At 38.5% G+C, this 20,159-nt stretch overlaps 1 protein-coding gene across 1 annotated transcript in view; it reads left to right on the forward strand.

The window, feature by feature from the left end:
- LOC118246871 (acyl-CoA synthetase short-chain family member 3, mitochondrial-like) overlaps positions 1–20,159 on the forward strand; it is a 52,050-nt gene that overhangs the window by 4,160 nt on the left and 27,731 nt on the right. The window contains 2 exon segments of the mRNA XM_035544350.1: positions 9,449–9,600; positions 17,424–17,527. Coding sequence (XP_035400243.1) covers positions 9,449–9,600; positions 17,424–17,527 — 256 coding nt within the window.

The following is a 20,159-nucleotide window of genomic DNA, read 5'->3' on the forward strand; positions in this document are numbered from 1 at the left end:
TCCAGAAGCTGTCTTCAGAATTTCAGTCTGAAGGACTGGTGGTGGGCTAGTGGTGTCCTCAGAGATGGTTCAGGCACACAGCTGATACCTTGAATTTGGAAGGTATAGGAAACATTTGCAGAGTGTCTGTCCCACATAGCCCAGTGTCTTTCAGATGAACAAATATAGATTGTAGTTCCATTACGCATTCAGTAAAAGCACAATTAAATTAGACGTGCTGTGTCATTGTCCAGGTGTACCTTATGGCTTGGGGCACAAGGGTATGCAGCATCTTCTCCTGGTGCTCACTGGCATTGAGGAAACCATGAATGATTCTGCCCCTTCTTGGCAAGAAAGCAGTGGCATATGCTTTGGTTCTGTGACCAGAGTTAGTGAAAATAGGGGATACAGAAATTTTCTGGCGGTGCCTACTGGTGATATGTGACATGCTGGTGACATGCTACTGTCATCTGCAAGAGACAGATGAAAGGGACAGCTTGACACTTCCTAGAACTTTCATCCAACGAAGCAAAGATCTGTAGGATATCTCTCCATCAGAATGATTTGAATTGCATTTTTGGTCCAGTGAGCAAGGCTAAATCTAGTCTAAAACAACCTCCAAATAACATCTAATAGAAGATGTAAAGAGCATTGGCATTAAATGGTTTGATCTACTAATCTGCTCTAATTCACCTCACTATCTGCTATGTGAACCATGTCTGTGACACCGTATGTGCTCACATTCATGTTTCATGTTACTATTTCACATGATACTAAGTTTATATTTGACAGTGTGTGTAGTAAGAAGAAGATTGGTAATCTCTCAAAGAACAGCAGATTGTGCCCATCTGACACCTGTGTATGTTGCTTTGTGCTTTTGCTTATCATTTTTATAATGGAAAAATGTGAAAAAAAGAAACACAATGCAATGTTTAAAAGCATAGAAAACTTTGAGATCTTAAAAATGAGGTATGGAATTTGGTCTCGTCTTCATGGTTTTACTGATTTCTTTTCTTCGCTGAAAGACTCCAGGTAAAGTGTTAAGCTGTTATATGAAACAGAAAGTGATCTTTTTTTAGGGTGTTTTTCTTCCATATGTTGTGATCTGTAAGGTCTGAGGCAAATAACTTTGTTTTTTAGCGTCTAGGCCTTGAATTGATTTTTCAATAATCTCTCAGGAAAGCAGGCGTGCAAAACAAGTATTTTTTATTAAATATTCAAGTACACAGAGTGATAACAATAAGTTTTGTTTTGTTTTGTTTTCCTAAACTGCTAAGTCATAGAGAATCTCACATACTTTAATATTCCCAGCCAATGTCTGCAGCAACTGGAGGAAACTTAAACAAATGGTTATTCTTAATTTCAAACCCAGTTTCCCTTCGGGAAAGATGTTGTTTACTGACTTGCTGAATGTGTCAGCATTCAGCATGAAAGCTTGAAGTGAATGCATTATTTTCCTGTGAAGATGACAAATAGTCTGGACACTCCTTTTAGCATTATGGGGTGACAGAAGAGATGACTGTGAGCAAGCTTTGGCTCTGAAAAATTAACTAAAGTTAAAATTTTGCATACAGATATATTCAGTATCCAGTTTTCACCTGTGTTTTTCTGAGGTGGAGAGATGAAGAAAAACAGTCCGTGTTTTGCACACAATGTCCCACAAGATTCCATTTGTCCTTCTCCTTTTAGGTGGTAATGATCTTTGCTGTTACACCTGTACTCTATGTAAAAGCTCTGCAAGGTCTTTGGAAAAAAGATCTTTGGAAATTCAGTATCTTTAAGCAAAAATCTGTTACTTATTTTGACCTTGTCCTGTTTTCTGGAAATGAAGGCTTAAAAGTATGTGTGGCCATCACTGCAGGCTATATTTAATTACTAAGAAGCCATCCCTCAATCTTGAACCTACTTTCCCAGCAACCTAAATGATTCGTATAGGTGATCAGAGTTAATGTTAGGTATGTTCAAAATTCAAGAAGCTGAAATACACTCTAGGAAATACTTCTGTTATTTGCTGAACTTCCAGTTGATGACTTTTTTTTTGTAGGAAAAGAATAGGTTAATAAATGAGGTTACATTTCTGGTATGTGGTCTCCACACAAGCTAGAAATCTTTGTATTCTTCCTTTGCTTGGATTTACTCATATGGGGTAGATCTTCTGGGCAAATTTAGGAGATAGACAAACAAACAAATTGTGGGGAATGCTAGTAGCACTGGTGCTAGCATTTAATATTGCTCCCTGTAAGAAGGGCATACGGTATTGATTAAAATACCATTTACTGAAGCTAACACTAGGAGGAAAGGGGACAGATGTCCCCTGATACGTCTCTTCTGATACGTCCCTTCTGATGCTGCTCAAATTGTGCAGCATTGTAAAACAAATTAAAAAAAAACTCTTCATTTTTGCTGCTGCTAAACAAAAATATGTTCACATGAGAGCATGCTGCTTTGCTCTAAAATAAATACAAGGCCACTCTGGTAGCCACTGCCAAGAGGGAGCTGTCTACAGACAGGCTCCTCCGTTAGGATTAGCTGGCAAAGTTTGTCCTGCAGCCAAGGGTTATGTGCAACACAGCCCAGCCTTTAGGGCCAAATTTTATGTGCAGCACAGCACAGGCCTGCATCTCCTCAGGTCAACTGTTAAGTGGATTGCTAACTTTGTGATGTGCAATAGTCTTCCAGTTCAGATCACTTCTGGTTTTGGAGTACATGAAGGAGTAAACCATTGACTGTTTTGACTAAATATTTTGTAGACTGAATTCTTACTTATATGTGTATGAATTTGAGAAATCTCAGCATATGCTGCTAGGAGCTGGTGCTTGCAATGTCAGTGTGTGTTGGGCATGTGCATTCTCCTATGCTGGTGTGTGTCCATCAAGGTAAACCTAAATGCCACATAAATATACCTATATAGATACTAATCTCTTTTCCTGCCCTTGTGTTTGTGTTCTTTACATTTCTAAGTGTATTTAATTATCCAGAGTTTTCAGTTGATTTGTTCATCTGTTCCATCCACTAGTCAAAATGTGCTTTTTTTTTAAATTTTCTTTCTAGAAATCTAGTTTCTAAATAATAGAGTCATAGAGTCATAGAATCATTAGGGTTGGAAAAGACCTTCAAGATCATCTGGTCCAACTATCCCCCTACCACCAATAATACCCACTAAATCATGTCCCTAAGCACCACGTCCAACCTTTCCTTGAACACCCCCAGGGACGGTGACTCAGGCTCCTTTGCTGTTTAATTAAGAAATTTTGCAGGCAGTGAACACATAACATACCTATTTGGAGTGTATTGACACTAAATGTGTGAGCTCAGCTGAAGTTTGGAAAAGAAAGAAATTAAGCACTTTTCTATGTCGATTTTGCGGTTTGGACAATTTACCTAATGTTGCCTACCTTCCAAACCCATCTTCATCTTTATTTCATTTCCAGGTGCTCAGTGTAGTTCTGGTATACAATTTTGGGGGCTTCAGTGGCTTAAGGATCTCTACAAATAATTAAGCAGAGAATTCCAGTAATAAATGTCTTTCATTAGAAAAACAAAGAAAATAGAGTAAAGAAAAAAGAAATAGTTGTTACTCCTTTTCAAGTTTAATTCTTTTATAAAATAGTTCCATTTCCTAGTATGGAAAAAAACAACACACAATGGTTTCCCAGTGGACTGGTGGAATTTTAAGGCTGGGGACCACCACGATTGACTTTTCTGATATTCTGAATAACACAGAGCAAAAACTTCAGCTGGTAGCAGAAGTACACATTCATAGAATCAAATATCATATTAGCTTGAGTATTAAATTATTATACTCTAATTAATGTTTAAGCACATAATAGATGTTAATTGGATTCTTTGTTCCAGAGGGATTAACTCATCACCACCGCTCTAGTTAAGTAGAAGAGGAAAGTGGTGTGGGTAAATGACATTTTCCCAGACCTCAGAAAAAGACTTGGATAGTTTTATAGTATCTATTCTTGAGCACTGAAAACGTTAAAGTTGTTGCATGCATTTGTCAGAAGAGAATCAATAAAATGAATACTGCAATGAAGATGTTTTCATTCTAGAAGGTATGAAGTAACACAAGAAGAAATGATGAGGAAAGAATGTGTTCCTTCAGTAGACTCTTACATGATTGTCTTACAGAGGAGCTTTATCTCTGTGTGAATGTGTGAGGATCAGGATGGTTACTGTAATTATAAAAGTACCTCTGAATTTAAAATGTGTTGTTTTTGGAAAACATGTAAAAATCATATTTCTTCAACAAGAAATATTAAAGAAGAAGCAGAGTTAGTATCTGGTTGACCTATGTGCCTGGTTTGTGACTTTGCTCTCAGTGAGATCATCATTAAACAGTAATAGTACATTTCCCATCTTTCTGTCTCTAAGATGCCAGCAATGGAGCTTTCAGACAATGTTCATGACATCAGTGACTTCTTTTTGAGGACTAAAAATGGGAAGAAAAGAATTCTGTACACATAGGGAGAAAAATGATGTTTATGAAAGGGAATAGCATATAATTTTTCCTCTGGTCAGAAGACTCCCTCAACAGTGAATATTCATAAATTTGTAGTCAAAGTTTTTCCTGAAGATAGCCTAATGCCAAGTTTTGGTTAGGGAGTATCAGCAATGTTCTTCAGGTAAGAGGAAAGAAGACCTGATCACATTTGCCCACAGGTAAATATAGACTGGACTGACTTCTTAGCCACACTTCTCAGAGTGATTTGTTTATTTTTAAATGACATCTTGTCATTTGACAACTTGTCGTTTTAATAATTGCTATGGAAACTACATGCTTTCAGTTTTTACTTGCTACCAAACCATTGTCAGGAATGTGAGAACAGTAATGAATTCCTTTGAATACAACAAGTATGTTTTTATCTGTCCTGGATTGTTTTTCTCTGAGGAATGACAGACTTCAGATATAAATAAGCTACCTGAAGTCTCACAGCCCAGTCTGTGTTGTTTGTGAGGATTGGATCCCAAGCAAAAGGGCAGCAGAAAGAGAAAGTCTAGTTTCCTCTTGTGATCTGAAATGCCAGGAAGAAGGCAGCATTGTCATTACTGTAATGCTCAGGACGTGGAATTAGAGCTAGGGAAAGGAAGAGGACAATGCCCATGCCTGCCAAGGAGCTGTGCCTTGAGGACTTCATTTGAGTGGTCTAGGACAGAGAAGGAGTTGTAGTCCCACACAGAGCTGTAGTGAGACATTTTTGTGCTTGGGGAGCCTTCCCCCCAGCTCTCACAGGGGTCCTTCCAGTCACTGCTCTTGCAACAAGCCTACAGCCTACACAGCAGCAGCAGCAACAGAAGGGTCCAGGTTTACAATTACTCTACTTTGCCACATTTCTTAGCTACTCAGGGGCATCCAGCCTTGCTACAGTTCTTGTAAGCCATTATCAGCTTCCAAAGAAAGCACTGTCCCTGGAATTTGCCAGTTCTGCCATTGCCCGTATTGGTCACATTTGCAGAATGAATTCAGTAGGATGTGTCATCTCAAGTCTGTAGTGAGGGGTTGGCAGCAGGGCTGGCAGCAGAAGGAGGAACACCTCAGAATATTTTCTTTTGAATCCTGATACCTCTTTGGTGTCAGCAGATTTTAGTGGCATTGAGCTCCATGTATAATATTCTCTATGCAAAGAGAATTTCCTCATCATGAGTTGAAGTTTATCTTTAATTGAATAGCCCCATGTTGTTAGGAGTCAGGCAGAAAGGGAATTGCTGAGCTGTTACTGATGTGTAGTTGGTTATTTTATTATAGCTTTTCTAACATGTCTTTTTTCTCAAGTAATCCATCCCAATGGCTTCTGACTTTCTCCACAGGAGAACTTTTCTATCCCCTTGATCATCCTTGCTGCCTGTGAATTTTCTTTCATAATCATGCATTATCCATCAACACATTCTGCCTGAGGATGTCTGCTCAGTTGGTAGACATTTGATAAATTACAGGATCAGTCTAGGTACTTCTAGAAAGAAAGACACTCCTATCTGTCTGTCATTCTGAGTCTCTTGGTAGGTTATTAAAAGAAAGTCTTTTCTACCTGAATCTCCCTATCTGATTCAAGAAGTGTCTGTTCCTACATCTCTTTTTTAAAATTGGGTGATGCAGATCACTCTTTTCCTGACTGCCTTGTTCTTGATCATCTTGAACATCTCAGTTCCTGCCAACCACGGATGCTATTGACAGTGATCTTTTTTAATAAGTTTTCATCTGCAGTATTGATGCAAATATTGCATCAGGTCTTGAGCTGATCCCTGCAGAAATGCAGTGGAGTCATCTCATTTGCTAACGTTCCCCACTTGACTCAGCAACCTTTCAGCATGTTTTGAATTCAATTACCTTGTGCTGTACTTTTTATAGCAGTGACTTTTTAAGAATCAAAACTGCATGTGATAATAAGCCTCTCATGGCATCTTGCAGTACTCTTTACAATTTTTTGTATGATAAATGATAACACAGTTTGGTAATTTTATTTGTAGTTTTTTTGTGATCTGAAATTAATTTGCTCTGTCTCAGATTTGTTTTGCCTATGTCAGTTTTTGTTCATGCATTTGCTAAACTGTGAACATCTGCCAAGGCACTGGAGAGCATTTTCTGCAGAATGAGTAAGAATATTTTGCAGCTAGGCCAGATTTTTTTCTCCTAAATGAAAATTTTAAGTGTTGCCTTATTGGGAACTATTTCCAATTGACTGTCAGGGGAATTTTCTATTCCTTTACTTCCACAGTTCTTGTTGTTTTACTTGTTTTTCTCCTAGATCTGAGAATTGCACTTCTCCAAACTGAAGCTGAGGTCAGGGTTTGGGCCAGCTGGAGCTCACTGGAGGTGCAAGGCCCAGGCAGTGCTGCAGCACGACTTGGCCAGGCACCAAGGGCAAGGGCCTTGAGTGTACATCACCTCTGAGCCAAAGGAGGTTCCTCACAGCTCTTCAGAGCTCTCTCGCCACAGGTTACACAGCCACACCATAGCAAACCTGGCCTTGAGCACTTGCAGCCAAGCCCAGAGGAGGGAGTTGGGTGTACTCAGGGCCAGACACAGCATTTTTAGGGGCTCTGGAAATTTTCATTTGCTTAAAAATTGCAGGCTACATTATTATAGGCAGAGGAACCAATTTCAGATTGCCTCACAGTTAGGTTTTTGTTTGTTTGTTCTCTTCTGTCCAAGATGACTACAAATGGTACTAGTTCAATTATATAATTAATTAATGAGAATTTTATGGAAATTTGGATTTTTTTGCTCAAAGTCCATTTGTTTTACTGATGCAATGTTTAACTCCTTCGGAGATTATTGCAGATCTGCAGGTATAGTGACTATTATATGGAGACAACATGAACTTGAATAAAGAGGTTCATCAACGAATACTGATGAACACTTGGATGAATACATGAAAGTTACAATGAAGATGTGTGTGAGGAGAAGTCTTAAGGACAGAAAATCTGATGAAAGGTTTTTCTTTCGGAACTGTGTGTTATATGAAACAAACAAACAAACAAAATTTTTTTTCAGTACAGAAATCTCCTTCTGCATGCCTCTTTGGGAATCTAGGACAGGCTATTAGTAAAAAGAAAGTTTTGGGCATTAGTGGTATTCCTCCCTACTTCTTTGGCTGGTAAGTCTTTCTTTTGGTTATTCTCTCTTCATTTGCTTCTCATCACCTCCTCTATCCTTTAAAAAAAAAAAAAAAGACTTCAGTTGTGCCTTCTGATTTGCCCTGCTTTTTTTCCTTTTGCGGCCATCCTCCACTGCGGCGCTGCTCTCACCAGCAGTAGCTCACCATAGGGCTGCAAAGCCAGCAGTAGGTGGCCAGCCTCGGTCCGGCATCCTGTGCTCTTGAAATTGCCAGCTGGCTATTGTTGGTCTTGCAGCTGGTGCCCAGCGAGCATGGGGGGATTTGCAGTGGGGAAGGCAGGAAGAGGGAAAAGGAATACCTGGAAACCTGCATCACAGCCAGCAGGCAGTTTGCTGTGTTGGGATGGGGCAACAAACCTGATTTGTGTGTGTTTCTGTAAAGGCATTTACTGTTAGTGCCTTCTTACTGCAATAAAAATATGGGATTTAGTAAACTCTTCAAGGTATTCAAATGCCTATGTTCCATTTGCATTTCGACAAATTGAAAAGTATTAATTAGAGTTTTATATGTTACTTTTTTTCACTGGACCTATTAATCTATCTGTTGTATTATGTTTGTGTTATTGCAAATGTGCTGCTTCAGAGGAAAAAAGCAAAAGAAATAAAAGTTTCTTGAACATTACTGGCAGATGTCCAGACCGTACTGCCTGTGGCTGGTAAAGAATTCAAAGTTGTGCCTGCAGCTCTTGAAAGTAATAAAATAAATGAACGTAGGTGACGCTTGTTGGGAAGGACACACTCCAAATTTGCATTTACACAAGGCTGGTAGAGGTATAAATTTGTTTTGTGGCTGGTAAACTGCTGTAAAATTGGTGACATTTTCAGTGGTGAAACTTTCTCTTTATTCATGGTTTCCTGCATAACGCATTGACAAAGCTGTGTTTTGCATTATGAAAAGCATTTGTTTCTCCTATCTTGTTTGTATACTTTGTCAAAGTTCATCTTCCAAGCTTGGCCTTTCTAGCGAAAAGGTTATGTAGCAATACCTGTAGAGCTAAAGACCATTCCACTTTAACAACATCTTTTCATCATTTTGATATACGTATGAAGCAATTCGTTCATTCCAGTAACACATACAGAAAGATTGTTGTTAGGTGATCCTGTGCTGACTGCTTTTCATATTTGCAGCACCACAGAAAAATATTTTTGATTATTTTTTGTTATTATTATTATTTACCAGTGGACAATTTGTCATGTCCAATTACTTCTGTTTACAATTTTCCTGCCTGTGCCCTGTAGCTCAAGACAATGTTTAGTTTTCTAAAAACAAACAAACAAATCCAACAGATACCACACTAACACAGTTAAAGGGGTCTTTGGCTTCTCTCCAGTTTTCACATGCAGTAGCAGCACAAAGATGCCAATAAACCAGTTGTAAGCAGCTGAGTGGGAATTTTTCCAGAAACAAGAGACAAATCCTAAGTGACAAAAAGGGTATATGGCTGACGTGCCACTGTATCCAGAGACTCCTAGTTCAGTGGGACTCCGAACGTTTTACAGCCTGTTTCACAGTAAGGACAGATGTAGGCATGACTCCCTCTGCTGGCAGTGTGATAACAGCTGTTTGAGGCTGTCTTTTCATTTGCTTGTCCGTTTGTCCTATTTTTCTCAGTAGCAGCCAGTACGTCCTTTGGTCATTCAAGAGATTGTGCCCAAAGCTTGTGAAATTTATTTCTGCAAGTGAGTACGCTTGCTTTATTATTATTTTTAACAAACCCTTCTTTAAAGTCTTACATGAAATTAGTTCAGTTGCTGTGCTACCGCTACTATTACATGTTAAAGCCTTGAACTGTCAAGGAATTATGAAGTATTTTTATCCTGTGACATTTTAAATTATTCTCTCCATAGGGGAAGCCTGTGGGAATGCCAGATGCTGGTGCCTATTTCCAAGTGCTAGCAGAGCATGAAGTAGCTGCCCTCTTTACTTCACCAACTGCAATTAGAGCAATCCGTCAGCAGGACCCTGAGGCAGCCCTGGGAAAGCAGTACTCTCTGAAAAGGTGAACTAAGGATACACTGGAAGCAGTTTCTTACAGAAGCAGACTGGATGAGCTAAGAATAGCAATGTCTGGGGCTTTGCCCACCTCTGTATAGCAGAATTCAAATATAGTCTAGGTGTACGTGTATTTGCTTGTGAATTTATATTGATAGTTTGGAGGAAAGGCAAGCTATTAAAAAGATGACTCTTTAATTGCTCATTAAAAAGAAGACTCTAAGGTTAAGAATTCTTAGCGAGTTAAGATTGCTTACTGAATCTTCATTTTACTCCACTGTGTTCATACCCTGTAATACAGACTTGGATTACACAATCCCATACTGTTTTCCCACGTGACCTCCCACTTCTCTGAGTTCACAGGATCTTCAGTGTTCATTTAATCAGCAGCTAGTCAATATCTATCTCCCTAAAATTTAGTTACTGCTTATGGTTATATGTTGCTATTTCATGCTGTTTTTAAGTGTTTATCACTGTGCTACCTCATGCTTCAAAATCATGACTGAGTTCATCCTCACAAATCCCTTGTGAGATGAGAGAGTGGTATTATCCGTGTTTTGCAGATGAGAAGCTGAGGCACGGAGAGATTAAGGTCAAAGTCTTCTATTAATTTTGCATACCCAGACCGAGCCACTGAACTACCACTATTTCCGCGTTTTTAGCACGATATGGTTAAAATACATTATTAGTATTTTGTGGTTAAAATGCCTCTCACACTGACTTGATGCATCCGTGAGTGTTTAGTACTTCTACAAATCATGTTTCAGCATTGTATGCCAAATATTCTAAAAAAGAAAAATATGTGGTTTTAGACCAGATGCAATCTTGGACCTGAATAATTTGCTCAGCATCAAACAAGGGCCATGTCAGATTGTAGGCAGTATTCAGTCATGAACATCTTTTATCGCGCTTCTCTGTAGGCAGTATTCAGTCATGAACATCTTTTATCGCGCTTCTCCAAAGAGAAAAGGAAGATGTAAAGTCATGTAGCTTAATTAGACCTCCACTCTCATAATTGCTCTGGGAAGTTTTGTTTATCAATAAGCTGGATTTATTCCTCATGTACATTACAAGTTCATCATTACTTTCTTCCATCTATTTTGAGTGTTGTCATCAATCATTTCCCTTCCATGAAATGGGGAACAAGCTCGTTTGGGACCCTAATGCCCTGTTCTTCTATGATGTTTAGTGACAAGAAAATGATACATATGCTAGAAAATTTAATTGCTATTCCTCAGCATTTTTTTAGTTACTAAAATGAGTCAGTGTGTAATTAGAGTAATAATTGACTAGAAAATCTGCTAACCTGTTCTGTAAGTTGTTGCATTTTCTGACCAAAGAATTCCAGGCAAGTTAGAGTCCCTGTGCTGATAGCAGTTGCCCCAGATGTAAAGAGGTATTTCATCATTCCTACTCAGTGCGTAGTTCATGAGCTTCTCCATTTGTGCACAGATTTAGTCATCTCATAATTCATTCGTCTTTGGGCTATGCAATCTCTTGGTATGCAACTTCTCTAGTGAAGCATTTAGTATCTAGTATTCTTGTGGATTGTCTTTAGTCACTTATATGAAAAATCCAAAGCCTTTTGCACCTGTGATAAAAAAGCCAAGTCCAGTGACTGTTCTCTGAATCCCAGTGTAGTGCTATAAGTCTTCTTAGTGTAGTGCTGACAGTCTTCTACGTGCCTTTCTTTCCATGTTAGGTAAGGACTATCTTACTGTAATTTCTAGTCATGGCTCTAACTTCCTGGCTATGTGTGATACTGTGGTGTATATTATTGAATTGGGAAAGGTGCTTAAATTAGACTGGCTATCCTATAATGATTTCAATATTAATGTCCAACTAGTTACAGTGAGTGTTATTTTATAGGTTAAGCTTCAATTCTTAAGAAATCGAATCCAACAGATGATTAAAATTTTCTTCCTAGGAAAATTCTTGCTTTTGGGTGTTATTTAGATGGACTTTTCCATCCAAGGTCAAGATAATTTTCTGTTTCAGTTTGGATTAAGACTTACTTTTACTTGATACTCTCGATCTATGATACTTTCTTCTCCATTATTTGGTGCCGAATCTGTGAAGTGGGATGTCTGTCTCCCACCTGGGGTAAAATGTATTCCTATTTAGTCTAGAGACTCTAAGTCAAATGGTTAGGAATGCATCCCTGAAAGAGGGTACCACCATGTTACATTTAATTCCTGAAAAATTCTATTAAAAACTGAAATAGGTTAAGGCGATTTATTTTTAAATCCGATTTTAAAAAAAAAAATATTGCTGATAAGGTACAGAGGTGGTGGACAATGCCAGCTTCCAGTATACAAGGGAGTACTTGATTTACAAGAGTAAATTGAATGATGAAGAGATTTTTGTTCTTTTGAAATAAGTTAAACAAGTCCCTGTTAAAAACTAATGTTGGCGGCATCACTGACAACTGCACAAAATTATGTGTGATGTTTCCAAAGGTTATAGTGTGCCTGCTTCAAAATCCTTGTTGGCTTTTGGAGTCAACTCTTGAAATTTGTTTGCTTTCAAAACATCACCTGTGTCTTAAACATGACTTATGCTAAACAGCAAAAGAAATTTTTAATTTGTATTACTACAGGATAAAAGCCCTGTTCAACCACATATTGCTACAGGATCTGTAGCAGACCTGTTTTTATGATAACTCACAGTGCTGCTAAGCAGGCCATCTAATCATTGCTGCCTGTTGTGTTTGAAAAGCAGCGAACACCCAAATTCCATGACCTGGGTGTATTCTGGTTGGCTTGTGGATTCTGTTCTCATCTTCACAAGGTAACTCTGTAACGTCGACCCATTGACTCTTTCCCTGTTTAGAATCACACTTCATCTTTTAATCGACTTAATTCTTATGAACTGTATAGGTCTGATTTCCAAATGACTGACAACTGACATTGCACATGAAATGGGGCAATAACACTACAGATTAGATTAAGATACGAGTAGAAATCTGTAGCTTGTGTTCCATAGCGTAATTGGCTTTCTTTGCCTTAGGTCAGTTTTGAATGTTCTGCCATTTTATACCGAGAGAATCTGGAGACTGAAGCATGTTCATCTGATACCAGATATTAATGTGCTTGCTTTAGAAAGAAATACGAGGCTGCCTAAAATGTGTTCAGAAATAATGGATATGAAGTCAATTAGTAACTGCTAGTTTCTGTCTCACACAGAAACATAACACAGGAACAAGGGGATCTGAAATTAAAGTAGCAAATTCAAAGTTGTTAGAAAGAAATGCTTTCTCACATAATTCATGTCTCGCACGTGCTGCTAGAGGAGATGTGATTAAGACTCAGAATCTAGAACAATTGAAGTACAGTATGCAGTGCTCTCTGCTACCCCCTACTCTGTGCTACTGAAGTTTATGTATGGCCATTCCTATTGGAGTCTTGAGCTGAATTTATGAAGAGTCTTTGTGGAACTCCCCTTCACCTGCATTGGGAGAAGGAGCTGAGCTGCTTTTAATGTTCTGCATTTCTGACTCTGTCACCCAAACCTCAAGTGCTTGGATTGTCATGAACAAGGTAAAATCTGTTTAGGGGAGAAGAACGAACGAAGACACCAAGAGAGGAAAAATAAAAGATCTCAAATTTTTTATTTATTTATTTATTTGTTACATATTTAAGTGTCTACAGTCTCCAGGTGCATTAAGAATTAGTAAGAGTTCTTTATTTCCAGTTTCTGTAAAGAAGTGCAAATTAACCTCCTCACTGTTTATTCAGAAAAAAAAAAAAGAGGGGAGGGGAAGCTTATTTAGTGTGATGCAGAGATTTTCTTTGCCAGGAAAAACTGGTATATACATTTCAGAGTTAAAAACACTTTTATTATCTTTTAATCTTGAATAATGTAACTGAGATTATTACCCATGTGAACGCTCCTGCTCTGGGGCAATGTTTTGCCTATGTGGTTTCTTCTGTGCTTGGAGTATGAAAAGGTACACGCTGTGCTGAACAACTTAGGTTGTGCTAGGGCCACTAGGGACCTTGATCTGTCCCCTGCATTAGGGGGGTACTTCACATCCAGTCCACTGGACTCCTGAATAGGGTCTGAAGTCTGGATTGAACTGAAATTTATGTTAGGAGTGTAGGTTTTCAGAATGACAGCGCAGGACATGTTTACTTAGAGAGGTTTTATGATCCTTCTTCCCCATTAAATGTGTTGCAGTGGTAGATGATTGCAATAATAGGTGCATTGACATGCTGTGAAGTTTTAAGTAGATTGTTTAAAAATTGTTCACAGCAGGACGTTTTATAACCATTGCTATCTCTCTTGTTCTACTGTTTGATAGGAGAAGATAATTACATATCCTTACACTTTGTTAGGCTTATGGCACTTTTCTCTTGTACTCTTTTTGATGGATTTGAACCATAAGTTGTCCAAAGAGCTGGTCCCAGTCCTTCCCACAACATAGGATTGCTCTAGAGCCTGCAGATCCAGGCCTGATTATTAAAGCGGGGAATTCAAAAGGAGGAATTCTGGTTTCGGTCCAGGGGATAACACACTGATTTAACTTTTTGGCAAGCCTTTTAAGATATTGGGGTATTGTTAGCCCTGTTTTTAAAACAAGGACACTTAACAGAGTTTTTCAACAATTTATAAAGTTAATAAGTTCATAAATTTAATTTTTAAATCAAAGCTGAAATTTTGTGGTTAGCATGCCTAGTTACAGGATATACAATGCAAAGTAAATTTAGCAGTGCTTAACAGGAGTGTCCTGAATGTAAACATGAGTCTTAAAAAACTTTTCAGAAAATACAATATGTTTTTTACTTATACAATATTTTGATTTCTTCTATCATAAACTTTTATCTGTTCCGTAACTCCCACTTAGCTATTAGCTGTTATTGTCAGCAATGGCTTGTGCTTTCAAAGAAAATGAATTCTTGTGCAAGACTGGGGACACACTCATTATCTTCTAATTGTCTTCAAATATCTTCACTGTGCTTCTTTGATGTAAAAGCTGCTTGCTTACACATTTGCTTTAAGGCTTTGTATATTTTATCTGTACCTTGTATGAAAATACATACTCCAGAGTAACCTGGAAGTTCCAACAAGAAGTCCAAGGGCAATCAAGAGAGACTTCAGGGCTTTGGGACAACTCATTAAGGGATCAGGACCACAAGTATCTTTGTCCTCTATCTCTCCAGTTGCAGGGAATGATGAGGGGAGAAGCAGGAAATGACAGCAGATCAATCTCTGGCTCCAAGCCTGGTGTTGTTAGCAGAACTTTGTTTTGTTTTTTTGATCACGGGTCATTTTACATGACCCCAGGCCTGCTGGCAACAGTGGGGTTCACCAGTCTCAAAGGGGGAAAGGGGTTTTGCACAGGAGTTAGCAGGGCTCACTGAGAGATCTTTAAACTAGATTTGAAGGAGGAAAGGGATAAAAACAGGCTCACTAAAGATAAGCCAGGGGGTGGTATGTCAGTGGCTGTGGGACAGTGTGCTAGCAAAGCCCTTCAGTCTGCTGCCAGGTAGGGGATGGAGAGCCATGTGACAGCAAAGACACAAGGCATATTGATGGGTTAGAAATCATGGAAGTGCCTGAGAAAGGTCGTGTAGCAATTAGGGCTTCTCCCCACAGAAAGGTGATGGGATCACTAAACCAACTGAAGTGCATCTACACCAGTGCACACAGCATGGGAAACAAACAGGGGGATATGGAAGCCATTGTGCAGCAGGAAAACGGATATAGCTGCCATCACAGAAACATGGTAGGATGACTTGCACAACTGGAGTGCTGTAGTGGGTGGGTATAGGCTCTTCAGAAGGGATAGGACCAGAAAGAGAGGTGGTGGGCTAGCCCTGTATGTTAGGGAATGTTTTGACTGTCTTGAGCTTGGTGATGGTGACAATCGGGTTGAGTGTTTATGGGTAAGAATCGGGGAGAGCCAACAAGGCAGATGTCATGGGAGTCTGCTACAGACTGCCCAACCAGGATGAAAAGGCAGTTGAAATAGAGAACAGGAGGCTGAGGAGAATCCTCATTGTGGTCTACACCTTCCTCACAAGGGGGAGCAGAGAGGCAGCTTCTCTCTGGTGAACAGCAATAAGACAGGAGGGAATGGTTTGAAGCTGCCACAGGGGAGGGTCAGGCTGGACATCAGGAAAAGGTTTTTCACCAAAAGGGTGGTCAGGCACTGGAACAGTCTACGCAGGGAAGTGGTCATGGCACGGAGCCTGCCAGATTTCAGGAAGTGTTTGGACAATACGCTCAGACACATGGTCTGATTTTAATTTTTCTTTTTTTTTTTTTTTTGATGGGGGTGGTCCTTTGGGGGAGTGTGTTGCAAAGAAAGCTAGGTGGTATTTTGGAGTAGTTTTAATGCCAGGGTCTGTTGTTGGGCTACTTGAAGCTCCAAAAGTAAGTTACTCTCTAAAGTTGCCTCTTACTCTTTTTGTGGACTATAGAAGCCTAGAGAACTAGTTCAGCTTAGACATTTTTTTTTTTATGATAAGAATCAAATAAGATAAATAGTATGCATTGCTGTCACAAAATAGATTATAAAACCAGGCATATACTAATGCTACAGTGCTGAATATAAATGAGTGGTTCATCTCAGCATAGTTGGCCATTTGTTTTCATCTGTACTTCATGAACCTGAATTCAAAGTTCTGTGTTTCTACCTGAAGATGACTGCTTATTTTTTTGTTGGAGGTGCGGGGGCAAGACCATAAATCATTCTTCACTTCAGTACCTTCTTATTAGATGATGATGTTTGGTCATTGTCATGAGTATCCATGAGTTTAAATGCAATTTTAAGTTGCTTGTTAGGAAATTAAAAGCGAAAAAAAATCTGCTATGACAAGAATAAAGTTATTGTACAAGTGTTACAAAGATCGAAACCTTGGCAGCATGCAGTAATATACTGTAACGTCTCACTTCTAAGTACAAATAGTCATGTTTAAGAAAGCTACAGCTGACATAGAGGACCTTGCCATACTAAACTGGGCATGAAGTGAATTTGTAATGTTTAAGGAAGGACAACAAAGTGTGACAGAACATCCAATAAAAGGTGATGAAGATTAAGACTGTGGGGGGGTTTATTGCCCAGGTGTATATCACTGCATAATTTAGTGGTACAAAAATGGAGATTGTACCTGTTGTGACTGCCAGGTGTTGCATTTCTTTTCTGCCAAAACTGGCTGCAGAGTATCCATCCAAATAAGCTGAATTCCAGTACTATTGTTATGAGATTGATATTATCTGGTAGAATTGCATTTTTTTTTTTATTATTTATAAGTAAATAGCTTCTGTCTATGCGGGAAAAGGGATTTAGCTGCTATTGTTTCTCCACAAAAATCATTTCCAAAGGCTTCTAAAAAGATGACTGAACAACTCAAAAAGCATTAAGATCTGTTTAAATAGAACATTATTAACAACTTAACGCTAAGAGTTATGCTACAGGTATTTCCTATTTGTTCTGTTTATTTCTTTACTAATTTTTCTGCTATATTTTTGGTATTTTGTAATTATGTTTTGCCTGAGAGGTATCTATCTAGATCCTGTGTACAAGGTATTTAACTATTCTTTACTTCCATTGACAATTGTTTGCCACTGGCCTCCCGAGATCTTTGAATTCTGAAAATAAAGCTTCTTTTACATGATATATCAGGTAGCATAAATTAGTATAGCTAAGATTCTAATTGTTACTCAGTAGGATGGAGCATACAAGGAATAACCGTCTTCCCTCCCCTTTTGTCTTTATCCCATCTGGGACACAGGCCACAGATGTTTATTGAATTTGTTTTCTTGTTTTCCTTTCCTGTCCAGATCAAGACAAATACTTTTTTTTTTTTTAATTTTTATTTAAAGGTTCAGAATGTTGTTTGTAGCTGGTGAGAGCTGTGATGTGGACACACTAGAATGGTCCAAAAAAGTCTTCAAGGTACCTGTCTTAGACCACTGGTGGCAAACTGGTGAGTGTTTTGAACTATCATTTGTAAAATATGGTGATGAAATATTTTCAGACTTGGTTCCTGAGTCTGCAGGTAGGTCAGCTATGTGTTTCGATGAACATTGAAATAGGCAAGGCTAACAGTGAAAATAAAAATTCAGCAGAAAGAGCGTGTTTGTTTTGGAAGTGGTCTGAAAAATAACTTCAGGATATATTTAAAACACGGCCTTTTTAAAAGCTATGTAGAAAAACAAAAGCATTATCTGATCCCTGTCTTTAAGAAAAGTTAGCATTATTTCTGTATTTTTCCAGGTGTAATTGTATACATTTGTATGTTTGACTTCTTCATACCAGAAAATTTTGTGTTTGGAGAAGCTTTCATGTGTAAGGTATGTTTTTTCACATATATTTCGCATAATTAAAAATAAATGATGGAGTGCTGGAATGGAGGGTTATTGACTGCTCATGAAAGATAGGCATGGCAGGTGAGATGGAGGTGTTGCATTGTACGTAAGGGAGAGATAAGACTGTATGGCTGTTAGGGATGATGCAGTAGAGAGCCTCTGGGTGAGGATTAAGAGGATGGAAACCCAAGCAGATGTTGTGGGTGTCTACCATTGATTGGCGACCCACGACAATAGCATACATGAGATATTCTGTAGGCAATTAGGAGTTGCCTACAGTTGCCTGATCAGTTGCTTTTGTCCTTATGGGACTTCAATTTTCCAGACATAAACTGGGAATATCATACCGCCACAACAAGTAAGGCTGGGAATCATAAAGCATGTTGTAGATTAACTTCTTGTCACAAATACTAAGTGTGTCAACTAGGAAAGGAGCCCTCCCAGATCTGTTGTTTGAGAATAGGGAAGGCCTTGGGAGACGTGGTATTAAGGGGCTGTCTTGGCCACAGTGATCATGAATTACTTGAGTTCAAAATTTTTGAAGTAAGCAGAGAAAACGTCAGCGCAGTTGCCACCCTGGGTTTTAAAAGAGTGTGCTTTAAGCTCCTTGGGAAGCTAGTGAGCAGTGTCCCCTGGGAGTCTACTCTAGAGAATTTTGGGGGATCCATGAAAGCTGGTCAATTTTCAAGAATTCAAGAATTTCAAGAATTCAAGCTGGTCAATTTTCACCTTTTTAAAGTCCCAGGATTGAAAGCTAATGGCTTATTTCTACATATGAAAATGCTTTTTACCTCTAATAATCTAGCAAATTATTCCATATTCCCAGATTTGATATTTGTCTGTATTCTTCCAAAGAACATCACAGAACTGTGAGAAATATTGGCACCTTAGTTTTACCTGAATACTGTAGTCTTATTAATGCAATTCTGTCTTAGTTGTTGACTCTTTCAAATGAGGCTAAAGCAGAAGATAGTGGAGGAGAGGAGTCTAGTATCTGTGTTATCAGTATTTCTTGTAAGATGGAGTAATTTCTATTACCTTGCTTATGACTGAGCTAAGTAGGGAAGAGATCAGCTTTGCAGAGTGTAGGTGACTGAGTCACTATTTGGAGGCAGAAATGAGTGAAAGGAAGTAAAAGTTTGACATGCTAAGGTATTATAAAAAAGAGAAAAGGGAATATAAAAGTTATTGAAAAATCTAGGTAAAGTCTTTCATTTTGTCTTCGAAAGATTTATGGAGTATATGAAATCATTGTGAATTGAAACAGTGGAAATGAAAGGAAGCTTTCATTAGAGGCCTTCAAGGTGTTTACACCAGGAAAGCCCAATTGATTACAGCTTTGATTTGTGTCAATGTCTTCAACAATAACGTTTTTTTATTTGAATATTTGTGTTGCAAACATAGTAAGCACATCCTAAAAGATGTGCAATACATGTCACAGGATCAATAAGTGGCACATACGATTTTAGGAAATAAGGACTGCTAAGCAGTTGCTGTTTTCTTTGGAGATGTGGCAGTGAAAGAAAGAACAGCCCTTTCAGATCCTGTACTCATCTGTACATAGGGAGAGGATAATCTTGTTTTGGATTTGTGCAGGTGTTTTGTTTTTGCTTATTTATACAAAATGGCACTTAGTATTTAAATAGCAATTTTCATCTTCAAAATAATTGTGCAAACACAAGTAAATTAATTCTTTCAACACCCTGGTGAAGTAACTAAAGTTATTCCAGTCTGGCAGACGTTAAATTGAGAAAGATAAGTATCTTGCCTACCCCAAGCTATTCAGGAAGCCACTGCAAATTCGATGTTAGAAAACAGTTTTCTGTGCTCAGAGATAGATTTTTATGTCGTATTTACATGTGTTTTGTGGTATTTTGAGTTTTTGTGAAGGAAAACAAAAAGTGTCTTTCAGACCTTGTTCTAAGTCTCTGTGTGTGATGATGTTTATAGAGAATGATGCTGCATTTCAGTATTCCTGCTAGGAGCTTCGCAAGGAACTTTTCCAAATTTATTTGAAATAACCTAAACAACGTTTAAGTTGTACTCACTGTGTCAAATTCTTTGGAGCGGTCTCAGTACACAAAGAAATGTGGGTTACCTTGGTTTTGGATCTAGCTTTCAAATCAAGAATTAAAAAAAAAAAAAAAAAACAGCAATGAAGGTGTGAAGAGCTACGGAAGCACAGACGCTCTGAAAGCTTGTGTTAAATATTCCTAGCTGCTTCCATGGTAGCTATTCAGTATTTGTAGC

Source organism: Cygnus atratus, chromosome 1, assembly GCF_013377495.2.
Source record: "Cygnus atratus isolate AKBS03 ecotype Queensland, Australia chromosome 1, CAtr_DNAZoo_HiC_assembly, whole genome shotgun sequence".
NCBI lineage: Eukaryota > Metazoa > Chordata > Aves > Anseriformes > Anatidae > Cygnus > Cygnus atratus.